At 36.1% G+C, this 18,030-nt stretch overlaps 1 protein-coding gene across 6 annotated transcripts in view; it reads left to right on the top strand.

The window, feature by feature from the left end:
• The first annotated feature begins 91 nt into the window (after window positions 1–91).
• Window positions 92–18,030, top strand: part of WDHD1 (WD repeat and HMG-box DNA binding protein 1) — a 68,687-nt gene continuing 50,748 nt past the window's right edge. For 2 of the 6 annotated variants that reach the window (XM_064292499.1, XM_064292505.1), the window contains exons 1-11: window positions 92–223; window positions 449–537; window positions 4,572–4,643; window positions 5,854–5,965; window positions 10,082–10,233; window positions 10,913–11,024; window positions 11,954–12,004; window positions 13,158–13,253; window positions 16,047–16,139; window positions 16,993–17,099; window positions 17,328–17,469. In XM_064292499.1, the coding sequence (XP_064148569.1) occupies window positions 461–537; window positions 4,572–4,643; window positions 5,854–5,965; window positions 10,082–10,233; window positions 10,913–11,024; window positions 11,954–12,004; window positions 13,158–13,253; window positions 16,047–16,139; window positions 16,993–17,099; window positions 17,328–17,469 (1,014 nt within the window). In that variant the 5' untranslated portion in view covers window positions 92–223; window positions 449–460. The other 4 variants (XM_064292500.1, XM_064292501.1, XM_064292504.1 and 1 more) reach the window with 4 other exon arrangements.

Raw genomic sequence — 18,030 nt, 5'->3', positions numbered from 1 at the left:
CGGTTCCTTCCCTTCCTCTCTTACCCCTACCGACTCTCGGCTTTTTACCTCGCAGCTTCGGGCAGCTGACGCCATCACCCAGCGACCTTCGTCCTTGTCAGCGCAGGTCGTAGGCGGGCCTGCGCAGGCGCAGTGTAGCGAGCTCGCCCCAGCGCGGGAAACGGCGCTATGCGGGAGCTTGCACCTTGCTTTTTCTGAGCTCCTTGGAGGGTCGATCTCCTCGGTGAGTGTTCACTCCCGCTGCCCGTACCGCCCAAGAAGGAGAAGCGTGTCGTCCTCCTTGTTTATTGTCTGACATCCTCCGCTGCAGTCCTGCTTTTGCCACTCGGGAGCGAGAAACAGAGCTACGGAGAGCGTGCCCGGGAGATTAATCTCTTTTCTTTCCCTTCAGCCAGCGGCTTTCTTCTCTCTTAAAATATTAAGACTAGCTTTTATAAAACATTTTCAGATAAAGGAAAAGATGCCTGCCACACAGAAGCCGATGAGATACGGACATACAGAGGGACACACCGATGTCTGTTTCGATGATTCTGGGAGGTAAGGTACTTTAAGAAACAAAACATTTCAGGTGTAAATATTAGAACATGTATTCTTATTTGTCATATATGCAGTCAGATTAAAATAACTCGTGCAGATAGAAATGACGTTGAAATCTAAAATGGCAGATATATTTTCTTTAGATTGATTTATTGTTTGATTTGGAACGTCATAGTTTTAGATAAAAAAACGAGGGTAAAATCTTACTTTCTGGAGGAAATGAGAGCTTTCCTAACTTATTTTTCTCTACTCCATTCTTAAGCAATATTTTCTCAGGGTTGTCCTGGGGCCTTTTACCTTCCTAAGTTCTGTTACAATTCAGTGCGTCAGATCGTGTACCTTACCCTCTTACCCCGTACAGATTCATTTATTGAAAAAGTGTTTGAGTGTCTTCCCTGCTGGGGCCTGGAGATACAATAGTGCAAACAAGGCACAATCTTTTCCTTCATTGAGCTTAAGGTCTTTTTTTGGATCCACAGACATTGAGCATAAATTAGTCATGAAATAAATATACACTTGGCAATACACTTAGAAAGTCATATGCTCAATAGTAAGTATATATGAGGGGCAACTGATCTAGTGTAGGAGGCAAGGAAGGCTTCTCTGAGGAAGTGTTTCTTGAGATGAGATATTAGGAAACAGAAATGGGTGGTGGTGGCAGTGGGTGGGGGAGGTTGTCATTCCAGGCAGTAGGAACAGTATGTGCAAAGGGACCATTGTATGCTCAGAGAACTGAAATATAAAGAGATTGATGAGATGCATCTGTGAAGGTAGGCAATGGGTGGCTTATATAAGGAGTTCTGGGCTTTACCAAGGACTCTTGTTTTTATCCTAAAAGTAGTAGGAAGCTTACTAAACGTTTGAAGTAGAGAGGAGATGTGATCAGATACTTGTTTTTGAAGTGATTTGTGGGAAATAAATTTTAGAAGAAGCAGAGGGACTGTTAGGAGGTACCTGTGTTAGTCTGGTTGAACATGATGGAAGTTTGGACTAGGGTGAGGCTAGGATAGAAAGTGATGGAAGCTTGGACTAAGGTAAACATGGGTATGGAAAAAAAAAGATACATTCAGAAACAATTTAAAAGATTGACAGGATGGGTCAGATATTAAGGGTGATGAAGAGGGAGGTGACAGGAATAACAGGTGTCTGTATTTCTGGATGGTACAGTTGAGGGAATAGTGGTACCATTCATGGGTAGTACAAACTAGAATGGGAGCATGTTTCAGAGGTGGGTCAAAGGGTGGAGATTATGAGTTTGCAGTGGTCATGGTGAGTATGAGATTTCTTGGCGATACCAGAGTGGAGATGTAGACAGTTGGTTAAATGTGTCTAAAACTCAGAGGAGAAATATGAACTAGAGAGAGAAATCTGTATCTATAGATCAGACTTAATGCCTCCTGGAATTCAGGGTTGAGGTCCTGGCTGGGAATCTACAGGTGGGATTTGTCAGAATGTAGATGGTGCTTAATACTATGAACCTGGATGAAATCGCTGATAGAGTGAATGTAGATAAGAGGTTTAAGGACTAAACCTGAAGTTAGGACACTAAAAAGACACTAGAGGATATAAAATGAAAAGAGAAATAATTATGATTATTAAAGTTGAGACTATGAAGCAGCTGCAATATTGGTAAAGACAAAGTCTAGGTTATGACCATGGAAGTGAGTGGCTGAGATGGGCTGGAAGATTATTATAGGAGGAGAAAAATTCAAAGAACTGAAAGAACAAAGCATCAGAAGGTTCGCCTGCTTGGATATTGAAAATACCAAGAATTATGATAGGAATAGTGTTGTTGGAGAGAATAACAATGAGCCAAGTGCTAAAATCCTTACAGAATAAGGGACATTTCTCTTCAGGAATCTGTGTATGGTCTGATGGCAGGGTTTTAGCTTTTTTAAAAACAGTAAGTAGGCTGGGAAATGGAGTGAAGGTGGTAATGAAGTGGAAGGGAGACTCAACTCCAGGCCCAGAGGGCTGTGGGAAAGAAAACAGCCACCACTGAAGAGGGTTGAAGGGGAAGCAGTGTCCTCAGGGGAATGTCCAGAAAAAAGCTAAGGATTTAGCTGAGGCCTGAGAAGGATTCCCAGAGGCCCAGTGAAAAAGTTTGGGAGGACTGGTTAGATTAGGGAAGGAACATTGATGGCTTTGTGAGGTGGAGAGGCCATGTGGTGGGAAATGCCTTTGGTAATCATTGGCTTCTTTTGATTATGTCATAAAGAGGGATAAAAGCATGATAGAATTAGTCCTCATGCTCAGAAATGTTCAGTGGCTTTCTAAATTTGTCATCTAAACCAGAACACCTTTGATAATGGGGAAGGTACCTTAAAAATAATTAAAATTATATAATTTCTTGAAACATTTATTAACTGGCAAATTGTTTTGTTTTGGTAGATCTATCAGTTAGTTCTGTTCAAAAACTATTTTCAAAGTTTTTCCCTGAAATATGTTTGTGACATTAAAACAACAAAAATTTTCTTTACATTGATTATTTGAACATTAAACATGTAGTCTAAACATTAACATAAACAATAATATTCTTCGTATACGTTCCTGTGCTGCAGTCAATTTTATGGTGGTACTGATATTTTTCTGAAAAATGTATTTTTTCTCCAGTAGTCTTATTTTTTTTCTCATAAAATTGGCTTCAGTCGTCTGTAGAGGTGCATTTTATGGTTTATAAGGATGAGGCTGAGACCTTCAGTTGTAGGTTATAACCTTTTTCTATGAGAAAATACTCTCTTCAGGTTCTAAGGTACTTGGTTAGCTCAGAGCAAGTTCTACTTAATGGAAGAGTCTCAATCAAATAAGTTTTCTCTATGATTTTCTTTTGACTGTTAAGCCTTTTCAATTTCATTTCATTCTGGCATAGAACATAAATTTATACAATTAAAAATAGGTGTTCCATCAAAAGATTCTTCCCACAAGTCAAGATCTTCCAAAGTGCAATTACAGAATTTCAAAATTAAGTCATTCACTATTTCAGCTTTTAATATTCAATTGTCATTTGCTTTTGTAGGGATAAATTTCAGTGTCTACCTGTTCATGAGCTTTGTTTTCATTACCGTAATTGGATTTCACCAGAAGCTTCAAAGGCTTAAGTTGAATGCCTTGATTAAAGATTTTGAACAAAATGTAGTCAAGATTTAGAGGACTTGTTTCTAATAATAATAATCGCAATAATAATAATACTACCATTATAGGACACTAGAGTTGTGTTACAGAGTCATTCTTCAAAGACTCATTTAGAAAAGATCTAAATGATGATGGTCAACTGAGAGAGAAAATGTGTGTACTGCAATGCTGAAGTATTATTTTGTATTTAACATCAATTTGTTTCAGAAATTTTGTGGTTCAGCTACTCTGGATATAAATAAAATTATATGAAAATTTGACAGTTGTGGTTTCTTTTTTGACTGGTGTATTATCACAGCTCATTTGGACACCATTTGGAATTACATGTGTTCCACAACCCATTCCCAAGTACATTTGTGTTTCATAGATTTCTTAATTTAGTAAGAACATTGTTTTTAACACAGTGCTGTGCTCTGCCAGAATTTGTATATTTGCATTATTGCTGCAAAAATAATTTCTTTTTGGTGTTGAACTTTTCAACTGAATTTAGTTAGAATTCCTATTAATATTAGCTATTTTTCTTTCAATAGAATGGTTTAATTTATTTCTGTGAGTTGAATGGAAAAGTAAACCATTATTGGTATTAATCTGACAGATTTTCTGTTTAAAACCTCTGATGGCATTGGTATAAAGCTGGTATCATTTAGCTGTTTGAGAAGTTCTTTTTTGCTGATGGAGACAACACATTAACAGCCATCACTTCACTTTTCATATTTGCACTAGAAAACTTGAAATGAAAAATAAGCAAAATCATTTTAGAACAACTGACATTTGTTTTAATGCAGTGCTGTCTGATACAGCAGCCATAGCCACATGTGGCTATCTAGATTTAAATTAATTAACTAAATTAAAAATTCAGTTCCTCAGTTGCACTAACCAGATTTCAATTGCTCAATCGTCAGATACAGACCATCTCCACCTTCACAGAAAGTTCTGCTGGACTGCCTGAATTCTAATGAAAAGTGCTTGACGAGGTGATGCGGAAACTCACCTTCTGTAGCTGCAGAAGCAGCCTTCTCAAGATAACCATTGACCTTTGAAGTAGATGCTGATGCTTCTTTGGGAGTTTTGTGTCTTCTGATAACGCGGTAGCCTTCCTGGCAAATGTCAGCTAACATTTTGTTCAAGTTACATTTTCATCGGGAAACAGAAAGTACTTAATTTTTTATAAACATGTACGAACTAAAAGTATTTTTTTTTTAGGTTAGCGCTACTGAAAGCTTTTTTTTTTTTTTTTTTAATTTTTGCAAAATTTCAAAAGCATAGCCAAAATTAATTTCTAGTAAAATTAATATGTAGTTATATATATATGGTTAATGACAAAACCACTGAAACAAGAATGTTCAGACTACTCTAAAAGCACTTTTCAGAATGGCTTAACTCTATTTCCTGCACATATTTCTCATTAATTCCACTATATTCCATTTTGACTGGCATCTCCCTTGTTGCATCTGGCTGATATACCAAATAGTTGGTAGGGCGTACAATACCCATCACCACTGGAGACTGAAAGAACAGCTGTCCCTAGGGCCTCATGTCTGAATTCACCTGGTTTTATCATTGAATGCCTTACGTGTTGTACTTGGAAAAGGAGGTGTTAATTAGGTTGCATCAAGAAAGGGTTGGAAAAATGGAGATGGATTATCTTTCAGGCTTAACTACATGTTAAAGTGAGAACTGTGGTCATTTCGGAAACCCTGGTGGCGTAGTGGTTAAGTGCTACAGCTGCTAACCAAAGGGTCGGCAGTTCAAATCCGCCAGGCGCTCCTTGGAAACTCTGTGGGGCAGTTCTACTCTGTCCTATAGGGTCACTATGAGTCAGAATTTATTCATTGGCGATGGGTTAGGTTTTTTTGGTTTATGTGTCAGGAAGTTTGCTTGGTGATAGCAGTACAATGGTGAATAAGACAGACACGATCTTACTGTTACAGAGCTTACACACTCATTATGAATAAATAGAATGTTAAGCCAAGGAGGAGCTGAAAAGAGCATTCAACTCATCTTTCATTTTACAGAATAGGAAGTTAGCAGTTTTTGTTATTGAGGTTTAAGTGTGTAAAATGAGAAAAAACATTGGCTAATATCTTGATCTCATTAGGAAAGTGATTAATATATAAAGGTATCAGTCCAAAAAAAATTAATAAACCTGAAACTGACTTTTTAACGTGTGTGTTTCCTTTACAGTTGTATTGTGACCTGTGGAAGTGACGGTGATGTGAGGATTTGGGAAGACTTGGATGATGACGATCCCAAGTCCATTAATGTTGGGGAAAAGGCATATTCCTGTGCTTTGAAGGTAGTAAAAAAATTACAGCAGATGGTGGAAAATGTGATACTGGCATGTAATTTTTATGCATGGGTGAAAAATATTTTTATAGACATTTTGAATATAGATGTACCTTTTTACTTGTTTCTCTTATGAAATGATAATATGTAAAGATGTACAATACTGCCAATAACTTGCCCCAAAATTTTAAAGGTAAAGTCTGAATGGTTTATTAATGATGACTAGTGAGTATTAATGGTAAACAATTAAAATATATGTAAGAAAATATACTTTTTCTTTTTTAAAAAGAGGTGTAAATGCCCTCATTTTTTTCCTTTAAGGGAAACGCTGACATTTTCCGGTTTTTAACTCACTAATAATTCAGATAACTTATGAAATCTTTCTGGAAAAAAGGAATCTTTCATTAACTTTCCAAGGCATCTGCCTATTTCACTGGTTTCTAATATTTTGTGTAAAGTAGGTATAAGAAGGAAATGTAGATTACTTGGAGAATGAAGATATCTTTTCACAAAAACTTTGCAAACTGGGTTTGTAAAAATACCACCTACCATTTTATTTGTGATGGATTTTAACTTGAGTGTATTGTATTTGCATAGGAAAAAAGATCTTCCCACAAAATTTATATTTTTTCTCAACCTTAGGCTCATTAAGATAAGATGAGATGGTTTCTAGATACTTTAGATGTTCTTTTTTTAAATGGCCATATACAATGGGAAATACATTCCCAGAAGAAAATATAAATGACCAACATACATTAAATATAAGTGAAATCTCTCTAATAAGGAAAGAAGTGAAAATTAAACAATTGGATAATTTTTTTTCTATTTAAGATTGGCAAGGAAGAAAAATATTGCTAATCCCAGTAATAGTGAGGGCTTGGGTGAGTAATAGTTAACACTTTTGTGGTATTCTATATTGACAGGGCCTTTTTGGAAAGATTTGGAGAGTTATGTGGCATTATCTCCATTTTATACTTCAGAAAACCAAAGCTCAGAGACCGAATTACTGGGCTGAGGGCTGTGGGGGCCATCGTCTCAGGGAACATCTAGCTTACTTGGCGTAACATAGTTTATAAAGAGAATTTTCTACATTCTACTTTGGTGAGTAGTGTCTGGGGTCTTAAAAGCTTGTGAGTGGCCGTCTAAGATAATCCACAGGTCTCACCTCGTCTGGAGCAAGGAAGAATGAAGAAAACCAAAGACACAAGGGAAAGATTAGTCCAAAGGACTAATAGATCACAACTACCACAGCCTCCATCAGACTGAGTCCAGCACAACTAGTTGGTGTCCAGCTAGCTACCTTTACCGTCTGTTCTGACAGGGATCACAATAGAGGGTCCCAGACAGCATTGGAGAAAAATGTAGAACAAAATTCTAACTCAAAAAAAAAAAGACCAGACTTACTGGCCTGACAGAGAGTAGAGAAACTCCAAGAGTATGGTCCCCGGATACCGTTTTAGCTTAGTAATGAAGTCACGTCTGAGGTTCACACTTCAGCCAAAGATTAGACAGGCCTATAAAAAAAAATGAGACTAAATGGGCACAGTAGCCCAGGGGCAAGAACCAGAAGAAAGGAGTGGACAGGAAAACTGGTAATAGAGAACCCAGGGTCAAGAAGTGCATAGGGTCGCTATGAGTCGGAACCGACTCGACGGCACCTAACAATAACAACAACATACTGTTACCTGAGCAGATGTATACATCCTCCCAAATTTTGCTATGTGGTGACATTGTCATCATCAAGTTGTTTTTACACTGGAGTAGGAACAGGTGCTATAGATAGCCTGAGCATCCTGAGTTTGCAAATGTGTTTATGATCTATTGCTATAGGATAAAGGGTATATTTATTACTAGACATAAGTAGTTTGTTTCCTTGGCAGTTATCTATTAATCTAAATTAATAAAGTAACCATATGATTTAGCAAAGCTTATATGAACTTGGAAACCCTGGTGGCGTAGTGGTTAGTCCTATGGCTGCTAACCAAAGGGTCGGCAGTTCGAATCCGCCAGGCGCTCCTTGGAAACTATGGGGCAGTTCTATCCTGTCCTATAGGGTGGCTATGAGTTGGAATCGACTTGACGGCACTGGGTTTGATTTTGGTTTATATGAACTTAGGTGCCTGACCAAAAGGTTGGCAGTTCAAATCTAACATTGCTGCAGAAGGAAGCCCTGGTGATCTACTTCCATAGATCCCAGCCATTGGAAAACCCTGTGGGTGGAGCTTAGTTCTTCTCGGAAGCACGTGGGGTTGTCATGAGTCAGAATCAGCTCAACTGCAATGGATTCTTTGGGGTGGGGGTGGTTTGAATGAGCTTGGTAGAGTATGATTTGGTCCCTCAGGACTTAATTCCCTCTAAAGAAGTAATAAAACTAAGGTGTAGGAGCAAATTCTTGCCCTTTTATCATTTTTAGATAAAAGCTCTACAAAAGCAATAGTGTCTGCTGATTATTTTCAGATCCTTAAACTTTATGTAATGTTTTTAAAAAGAGCCATTAATTTTGCATTTAGACTTTGCCCTACTGCAAAAAGACATGTTGTTGTTGTTAGGTATGTGCTGTCAAGTTGGTTCCAACTCATAGCGACCCTACGCCCAACAAAATGAAACACTGCCTGGTCCCGTGCCATCCTTACAATCGCTGTTATGCTTGAGCTCATTGTTGCAGCCACTGTGTCAATCCACCTCGTTGAGGGTCTTCCTCTTTTCCACTGAACCTGTACTTTGCCGAGCATGATGTCCTTCTCCAGGGACTGATGCCGCCTGACGACATGTCCAAAGTATGTAAGACACAATCTCACCATTCTTGCTTCTAAGGAGCATTCTAGTTGTACTTCTTCCAAGACAGATTTGTTCATTCTTTTGGCAGCCCATGGGATATTCAATATTCTTCACCAACACCACAATTCAAAAGCATCGATCAGTTCTTCTTCGGCCTTCCTTATTCATTGTCCACCTTTCACATGCGTATGATGCGATTGAAAATACCATGGCTTGGGTTAGGCGCATCTTAGGCTTTAAGGTGACATCCTTTGCTTTTCAACATTTTAAAGAGGTCCTTTGCAGCAGATTTACCCAATGCAATGCGTCGTTTGATTTCTTGACTGCTGCTTCTGTGGCTGTTGATTGTGGATCCAAGTAAAATGAAATCCTTGACAACTTCAATCTTTTCTCCATTTATCATGATGTTGCTCATTGATCCAGTTGTGAAGATTTTTGTTTTCTTTATGTTGAGGTGCAATCCATACTGAAGGCTGTGGTCTTTGATCTTCATTAGTAAGTGCTTCAAGTCCTTTTCACTTTCAGCAAGCAAGGTTGTATCATCTGCATAATGCAGGTTACTAATGAGTCTCCCTTTAATCCTGATGCCCTGTTCTTCTTCGTATAGTCCAGCTTCTTTGATTATTTGTTCAGCATACAGATTGAATAGGTATGGTGAAAGGATCAGTATCCCCTTGTTCTATCTGAACAACTGCCGCTTGATCTATGTAAAGGTTCCTCATGAGCACAATTAATTAATTAATTGATTGATTGAGCATGCAATCAGGGTGTGTTGGTAATTACTGGTGATTGGAATGTGAAAGTTGGAAACGAAGAAGGATTGGTAGTTGGAAAATATGGCCTTGGTGATAGAAGCAATGCTGGAGATTGAATGATAGAATTTTGCAAGACCAACAACTTCCTCATTGCAAATACCTTCTTTCACCAACCTAAATGGCATAAAGGCATATAATGGTTTTATTGTGGAAACACAGGGTAACACTAGAGTGAAGTCACTGCGTCTGTGTTTTCTGATGAGCTTTTTCCTCAGTGGGACTAGGAAAACTCTCTAGTCTCCTTCATTTTTATGACACTTAGGGAGCCATAATAATACTATTTAAATATTTTTCTCACTGGAAGTAAAGGAAAATTCAGAGACTAAAAGATTGGCCGGTGAAGAGGTAATTGAGTTTTCTAAAGGAAGCAAATTTTTCTTGCTAATGTACATTTCAGGAAATTGTATAATGGGTGATATTTTCTCTTGACATGACCTACATTTATAGCTTTTATAAGATTTTTAACTACAGAAAGACTTCTAATTGTCTTGGATTTGTTTTGCCAATGTTTCTTACCTTCATTTTTCTTTTAGAATGGAAAATTGGTCACTGCTGTATCTAACAATACTATTCAAGTCCACACGTTTCCTGAAGGAGTTCCAGATGGTATATTGACTCGCTTTACCACAAATGCAAACCATGTGGTCTTTAATGGGAATGGTACTAAAATTGCTGCTGGATCCAGGTGAGACTCATGGACAACAGAAAAGGAAATAATGTTGGAACAGAGTGACCTCATTCATTGGTTTCAGGCTAAAATTTTCGGGACTCTCTAAGTCTTTTATCTAGTAAAGATCCTAAAGAACAAACTTTGCTTCTCTACAAATTAAGATATGTTGCTTTGCAAACAGCCTACTATGTAAATTTTGACAAAGATTTGGGGAAAGGTGATTGATAAAAAAAATTTGGGGCAAGATGATTGATAAAAAAAATTTGAAAAATTATTTTAGGTAGAACCTAGACTATATAATCAGGATTGTTGCTGTTGCCCTTGATGCTTATTTTTCATAAGAAATGAATGTAATCGGTTGAGTTGCCCAGGTATAGTGAAAGGTATAGTATACATTTAAGAATGGTGTGGGCGTAATTAGATTAACAAGTAATAGAAGATTAAGATGTAACTAAGGAAGCTACAGAGGAAGTGACTGTATTTTAGCATAAGGGGAAATCATGACTTGTGTTTTCAGCACGTTTATGCAGTAAAACTAAAAGCTAAATCATTAAATTCAGATGCCAAATTTCACAAATTGCTATAAAGAAATGGCAGCATTTACTTCTGTGATTTTGAAATATTTGGGTCATAGCTTTTAGGAGAGGCTTTTGTATTGGCATTTATTCATGTGCATTATTCTTACTGTTCATAGTGATTTCATAGTCAAAGTTGTAGAGGTGATGGATAGCAGCCAACAGAAAACATTTCGAGGACATGATGCCCCTGTTTTAAGTCTTTCCTTTGATCCTAAGGACGTCTTTCTGGTAATCATTTTTCCCTCTCTTTCTGCTTCCTTCCTGAATATTTAAAATTGTAAGAGAATTAGAAAATTTTATTGAGTCGATAAAAGGCTATTTGATTTTTTAATTGAACCAGTCTCCCATATAGAAGTATGGCTGTCAGGGAACATCTAGGTCAATTGGTATAACAAAATGTTTAAGAAAACATTCTGCATCCCACTCTGGTGAATGGTGTCTGGAGTCTTAAACGCTTGCAAGCAGCCATCTAAGATGCATCAGTTGGCCTCCAACCACCTGGAGCAAAGGAGAATGAAGTACACCAAAGACACAAGGAAAATATGAGTCCAGGAGAAAGGAAGGGCCACATAAACCAGAGATTCAGCCTGAGATCAGAAGAACAGATGGTGCCTGGCTAGCACCAGTGACTGCCCTGACAGGGAACACGATAGGAGAAAAGTGGGATGCAGACCTGAAATTCTAGTAAAAAGACCAGATGTAATAGTCTGACCGAGACTGAAGGGACCCCAGAGATCATGGCCTCTGGGCTCTCTGTTAGCCCAAAACTAAAACCATAATCAAAGCCAACTCTTCAGACAAAGATCAGACTGGACTATAAGACATAAAATGATACTGGTGAGGAGTGTGCTGCTTAGCTCGAGTAGACACGTGAGACTATGTGGGCAGCTTCTGTCTGGAGGCAAGATGAGAAGGCAGAGTGGGACAGGAGCTGGTTGAATGGTCATGGGAAATACAGAGTGGAGAGAAGGAGTGTGCTGTCACATTATAGGGGGAGCAACTAGGGTCACATAACAATGTGTGTATAAGTTTTTGTATGAGAAACTGAGGTGAATTATAAATTTCCACTTAAAGCACAATTAAGAAAAAAAAGAAATAATATAAGAAAAAAAAAGTATGGCTCTAACCGTAGAGAAATCCGTTGTTTATTCCTGCAGGCATCAGCTAGTTGTGATGGATCTGTCAGAGTGTGGCAAATTTCAGACCAGGTAAACACATCAATTTGAATTTAGAACTTTTTGCCTGTTTCCTGCATATATTGGCATTCAAAAACCAAACCCGTTGCAATTGAGCCGATTCCGACTCATAATGATCCCATAGGACTGGGTGGAACTGACCCATAGGGTTTCCGAGGAGTGGCTGGTGAATTCAAACTACCAACCTTTTTGGTGATCACCCAGGTTCTTAGCCACTGTTCCACCAGGGCTCCTATTATGTGTTACATGTTGTATTATTGAGTCAAATTAACAATTGTTTTTCTTTATGGTTTGTCCCGTTGAGTGGTATTAAATATTGTTTTTGTGATCAAATTCAACAGTAGCCTAATAAAAAAGTAAATGTGTTAAAGACTAATTGCTTTTGTTCTCAATCACATAGGAAGTGATAGGTTTATATTTAATTTTTTAGAGTTTAAAAATTATTGGGGAAAATTCAATCATATGTTTACAAAACATCTACCATATGTTAGGCCATGTGTTATATGTTGGAGGTACACAAATAAAATAAGATGTTGGCCACACTTAATTTTGAGACGAATGCATACCATTTATTCTAACTCAGCCTGATAAAGGTTTTAAAAGACATGAAGAAAGTGCTCTCTGGAATGGCAGAGGGTACAGTTAATTCTTCCTGAGATAATCAGAAAGAGTTTGGCGTTCCTAGAGGCAGCGTGACTATGAAAAGACATCCTCCACACATACACCTCAGTATCCACAGTCCCTTCTCATTTTTGAACTGTTCGAAAGGATTCATTTTGATGCCTTAACATTTTATGGTTGAGCTTTCAAGTTTTATTTATTTTTGTAGATATTTTATGATCTTAACATATATTGGTTTTTTTTCCTTTTTTAAGTTGATTCAATAAGTGTATTATGTGCTTATTTTACACAGGAAATATTGTTATATTTATTTATTTAGACTTGTCCCTTCATACTTCTGAAGGACTTAAAGTAATCTAAATAAAAAAAACAATCCAAACCCTTTGCTGTCAAGTTGATGTATTACCATAATTAGATTAAAGTGAATTAAGTTGCTTTTTTTTCTGAGAAAACCACCTATTAAATGTACTCAGTTTTGCATGTCTTTTGGGGGGAGTTTTCTTAAGGGAAAATTTAAAAAAAAAAAATTTTTTTTTTAAATCAGACATGTGCTATTAGTTGGCCACTGCTACAAAAATGCAATGATGTGATAAATGCAAAATCAATCTGCAGACTTGCTTGGCAGCCAAAAAGTGGTAAGGTAAGTGACTTGTTTTTCAACCTTTGTCTTTGTTCCAGTCCTGTAAGTTTTGAATATAAGAATAGTTTTCTAAATTATAACTATTTCATTTGGATTATAAATTTTAGAGCCCCAAGCCAGCTAATTTATATTGAAATACTTTAAGAAACATTTCAACTTCTTAAAAGATTTTTTCAAAGTATATATTTTATATGATTGAATTAATTTTTATATATTTTTTTAAGTTCATACTTAACAGAACAACTGTGAAAACAGTCTCATGTCACTCTCATGACTGCAGTTTAACATTTTGGAGATATTAGCTGATACAGTTAGACAACAGAAAGAAATAAGAGGTTTGAAAGGAGGAAGGAAAATGCTTATATACGTGGACACCCCAAGAAAACGAACTGGGAAAGAAAGGCTATTACCAATAAGGAGAAAATTCAGTAAGATGACTAGAAGCAAAATTAATATACAAAACCAATAGCAATCCTATATACAAACAATAGCCATTTAGAAAATACAATGGAAGGTAATAATCCGTTTACTGTGAGATAAAAAAATATAAAATAGCTGGAGATAGACTTATTAAGAAATGTGAAACATCTGTGTAAAGAAAAGTTTTACCATGCTGCCAAGGGACTTAAAAGACTTGGATGAATAGAAAAACAGATCTTGTTTTTAGGAAAGAATTTTTGATATAATAAAGGTATCAGCTCTTCCTAAATTAATCTATAGTTTTAACAACATTCAAATATAGCAATAGGATGTTTGGGGAGACCAAATAAAGCTGATTCCAAAGTCTGTGTGGACAACTAAAGCCTTTAACAACAAAAGTGATGATGGGAGTTTAATATAACCAGTTGTTAAAACATTATGAAGTTTTCAGAATTAAAAGTTTGCTGCTGACTCATGAATAGACATATATATGTATTAAAGAAATAGACCCAAATATATATGGAAATTTCAATATATGGTAGAGGTGGAGAAAAGATATGTAGAATACATTGGGACAAGGAGATAAGAAGCATTGAGGACCATCTCGAAGGCTTCTTATCACATGGTGAATCTAGGTAAAAGGTATATAGGTATTTACTATATATTCACTATATTCTTTCAACTTTTCTGTAGGTATGGAATTTTTCAGAACAGAACATTAATAAATTTGACAATATAAAAAGTAAACATTTTTGCATGATAAAAAGTACTACAGAGTCAAAGAACAAACTGGGGGGAAAGTTTGAAACAATATGAGAAAAGGGTAAATTTCCTTAATATACAAAGAAAATAATCCATTCACTGTGAGATCAACAAATCTTATAAATTGAAAAGAACTCAGTAGAAAGATGGGCAAAAGAGCAGATAGTGTACAGAAAAAGATGGCTTTTAAAAGTATGAAAATATATTCAACTTTTCATACTAAAAAAAATACAAATTGAAACTATAGCAGTGTCCTATTTTTTACTTACCAGATGGGCAAAAATAAAAAGTTTGATTACGGACCATGTGGAAGAAAGGGTGGCAGTTTTTACTAGAATCAGTGACCACCAGTAATACTACTAGGCATTTATCCATCAGCATACTCACACACATGCAGTAGAGAGGATGTATAATGAAAATGCTGCACCATTGTTTGTAGTAGCAAGAGATTAAAACCGTCCTAAATGTTAATAGGAAACTGGTTAAGTGGAATACTGTGCAACTGTTAGAAAGAGTGAGATATAATCTATATGTCCTCATGTGGAATAATGTTCACGATAAATTGTTAAGTGAACATCAAGGTGTAAAACAGTGGGTATAGATAGAATGCTGCTGTTTGTGTTAAAAAAAAAAGTTGGAGTGTGTGTATGTACTTACATGTGTATGTATGCATATCTGTATATTCAATGCTTGTATTTGCCTTTGGGGAGTAGAAATAGGATTTAGGGATGAATCAAGGTTTTCCTTTCAAAATATACCTTTTCATGTCATGTGAACTTTCAAGAATGTACATTCTGCATTAAAGTGGTAATTGAGCTCAAGGAAATCCAGTATTTTTTTTTTTTGCTTATATAAGTTTTCTTTAATAAATTTAAAAGTTAATAAAATTAACATTGTTTTCACTAATAATGCATTTTGTTTCTTTTGGTTTTTTTTTTTTTTTTTTTGGACAAATGTGGAAAGAATACAGTTTTTATTTTTTCTGCTAATCTGTTTCTTTGGAAAAGTGTAAGAAGATAAATTTCCTTTTTTTTTCCAACCTATTCAAAGAATTCTGGATCTGTGTCCTAGCAAATGAGATGAATTGTTTTAGAGCCAAAGGACCTAGATTCTTTAAGAAGTAATATTAGAGAATACTAAAAAGAAAGCAAAGCAAACCTATTGCCATTGAGTCAATTCTGACTCATAGTGACTCTATAGAACAGAGTAGAACTGCCCCATAGGATTTCCAAGGCTATAAATCTTTACAGAAGCAGACTACCACATCTCTCTCCCATGGAGCAGCTGGTTGCTTCAAACTGATGACCTTTCAGTTAGCAGCCAAGCATTTAACTCCTGCGCTACCGGGGCTCCTTTATAGAATACTAGTAATGACAAATGTGCCTTTTTTTTTTTTTTTGATGTGAGCAGTCTTAATCACTCATTCTTTGCTTACCAGAATTTCAAGTGATTATTATTATTATTATTTTTGTTAGTTGTTACTTGCCAATTAAACGACAGATTTGTTTTTATGTCTTTAAGGTTATCTGGGTTAATATTCTGTTTTTTTTCCCCCTTTTTAGATTGAATTTAATGAACATTTTTGTTTAAATTATTTATCTTTCTTAATAGTTACTGGCAGTTCCTGTGGAAAAATCTGTTAAGCTGTATAGAAGAGAAACTTGGAGTAATCAGTTTGACCTTTCAGATAATTTCATCTCTCAGGTAAGTTTTGTAAGTGACACTTTCAGCAGGCTAAAGGAAATTTTTAATACATACTTTGCCTACATACAGTTTCAGTTAAATATCATTGAAATTGGACAACAATTCCAGACTGCTGGGCATGTGTCCATCTCCCACCCCCTCAGCCTTTCCTTGTTGGCCAATACCTGGACAGTACGTAGGTTCTACCTGACCTCTCTCCTTTGCGAGCTTTGATAAGAAAATCGCTTTTTAATTTATACAAGATCAAATTGAACCCTAGCTTAGTATTAGAACAAGTTATTGTCACATGGTCAGTAATTAGCCTTTATTGTTAAATGAATTTCACTGAGACTTGTGATCATAAACTCTGGAATTTTAGAGGAGCAGAAAAGGTTGTTGATCTATTATCATTCTTTCTCTCCCTCTCTCACACACACACACACACTCACACTCACACACACACACACATTTTGCACATAAGGAAACTTAGGCGCATAGTTCAGCAGTGGGTTACCAAGGTTGTCTTCACCTACTAGTTCTCTTCATCTTGATGGTAATTGCTAAGAGAATACTTTGTATTGTCTCTTTTCAATTCCTTTTTCAGGATAATGAAGTTTTTTCCATTCTCTTTTTAAAATTGTGCCAGTATAATTTTTTCATGGTAAACAGAATAATAGCTACTAGTAATGATAGACTATTATTGAAAAAGAGAGTTAAAAAACAAGCAAACTTTGTCCTGCCGTGTATGTATCAGATCTAATTAGAAGTTATATAGAATAAGTTATATAAAACTTTGAATTTGGAAATAAAATGAGTGTTTAGTTTCCAGTTATGCACAGTTATTATTACCTTTTTTTTTTTTTTTTTTTGATAGACCCTCAATATAGTAACGTGGTCTCCTTGTGGGCAGTATTTAGCTGCAGGGAGTATTAATGGCTTGATTATAGTTTGGAATGTGGAAACCAAAGATTGCCTGGAAAGGTATGATTCAGCATATCTTTTGTCTCTTTACTGCTTATTTCTATTAGTTTTTTGTTTGTATTATTATGAAGTGTTTCAAATTTACAATTGTTAGATTGTCAAAATGTATATATACAGCTATTAATTGTCAAAAGCCTTTTAACCTTTTCTAGTTAAAATTTACCTAAAGAAATGTATAGTCTATATTTTTCTTGACAGTGTTTTAAGAATCCACTTTGTAATTTTTAGGGTGAAACACGAGAAAGGTTATGCAATTTGTGGCCTGGCCTGGCATCCTACTTGTGGCCAAATAGCTTATACTGATGCGGAAGGAAACCTAGGACTCCTGGAGAATGTTTGTGACCCCAGTGGAAAGAAGTCAAGCAGTAAGGTAAAAAGTAATAGGATAGAGCAGAGTTTCTTAAAAGTGTTTCTGTGGTCAGTGGATTTGGAAAACACCACAAACTATGTTCCTTTCTTGGAAAATTGCAATTCATGTCATTATATTAGATGCTCAGAAATGATCTATAGTAAAGAAAACTGTTTAAACTTAATGTTTTCCAACTGTATTTGACTAAGGGACTTTTCCCCTTCCATATACTACCTATTAATATTTCTTGGATTTCCAGGAAATATACTTTGTGATATATTATTTTAGATCCTGTTACTCTGAGGGTTTGTTAGGTAAATGCTTTATAGCTAAATACTGGAGTTAATAACTATAATAGGCCTTAGTTTGGCCTGTAAACTTTTTCTGCTCTGGATTAGCCTTAAATCTTAAGGCTACCTGTATGCCTTCTATGCTTAGTTATCTAGCTTTACGAAATTACGTAACACAGGCCAGGTTATTTTATACTTACTTGCTTTCGTTAATTATTCCCTCTTCCTAGCAAGTATACCTATTCATATTTCATATCTTAATTTAGACTTCCAGTTAAAGATAGTAGATTTA

This window comes from Loxodonta africana, chromosome 10 (assembly GCF_030014295.1).
Source record: "Loxodonta africana isolate mLoxAfr1 chromosome 10, mLoxAfr1.hap2, whole genome shotgun sequence".
Classification (NCBI taxonomy): domain Eukaryota; kingdom Metazoa; phylum Chordata; class Mammalia; order Proboscidea; family Elephantidae; genus Loxodonta; species Loxodonta africana.
Note: the sequence above shows the minus strand (reverse complement) of the source record. Positions and strands in the feature narration are given on the sequence as shown.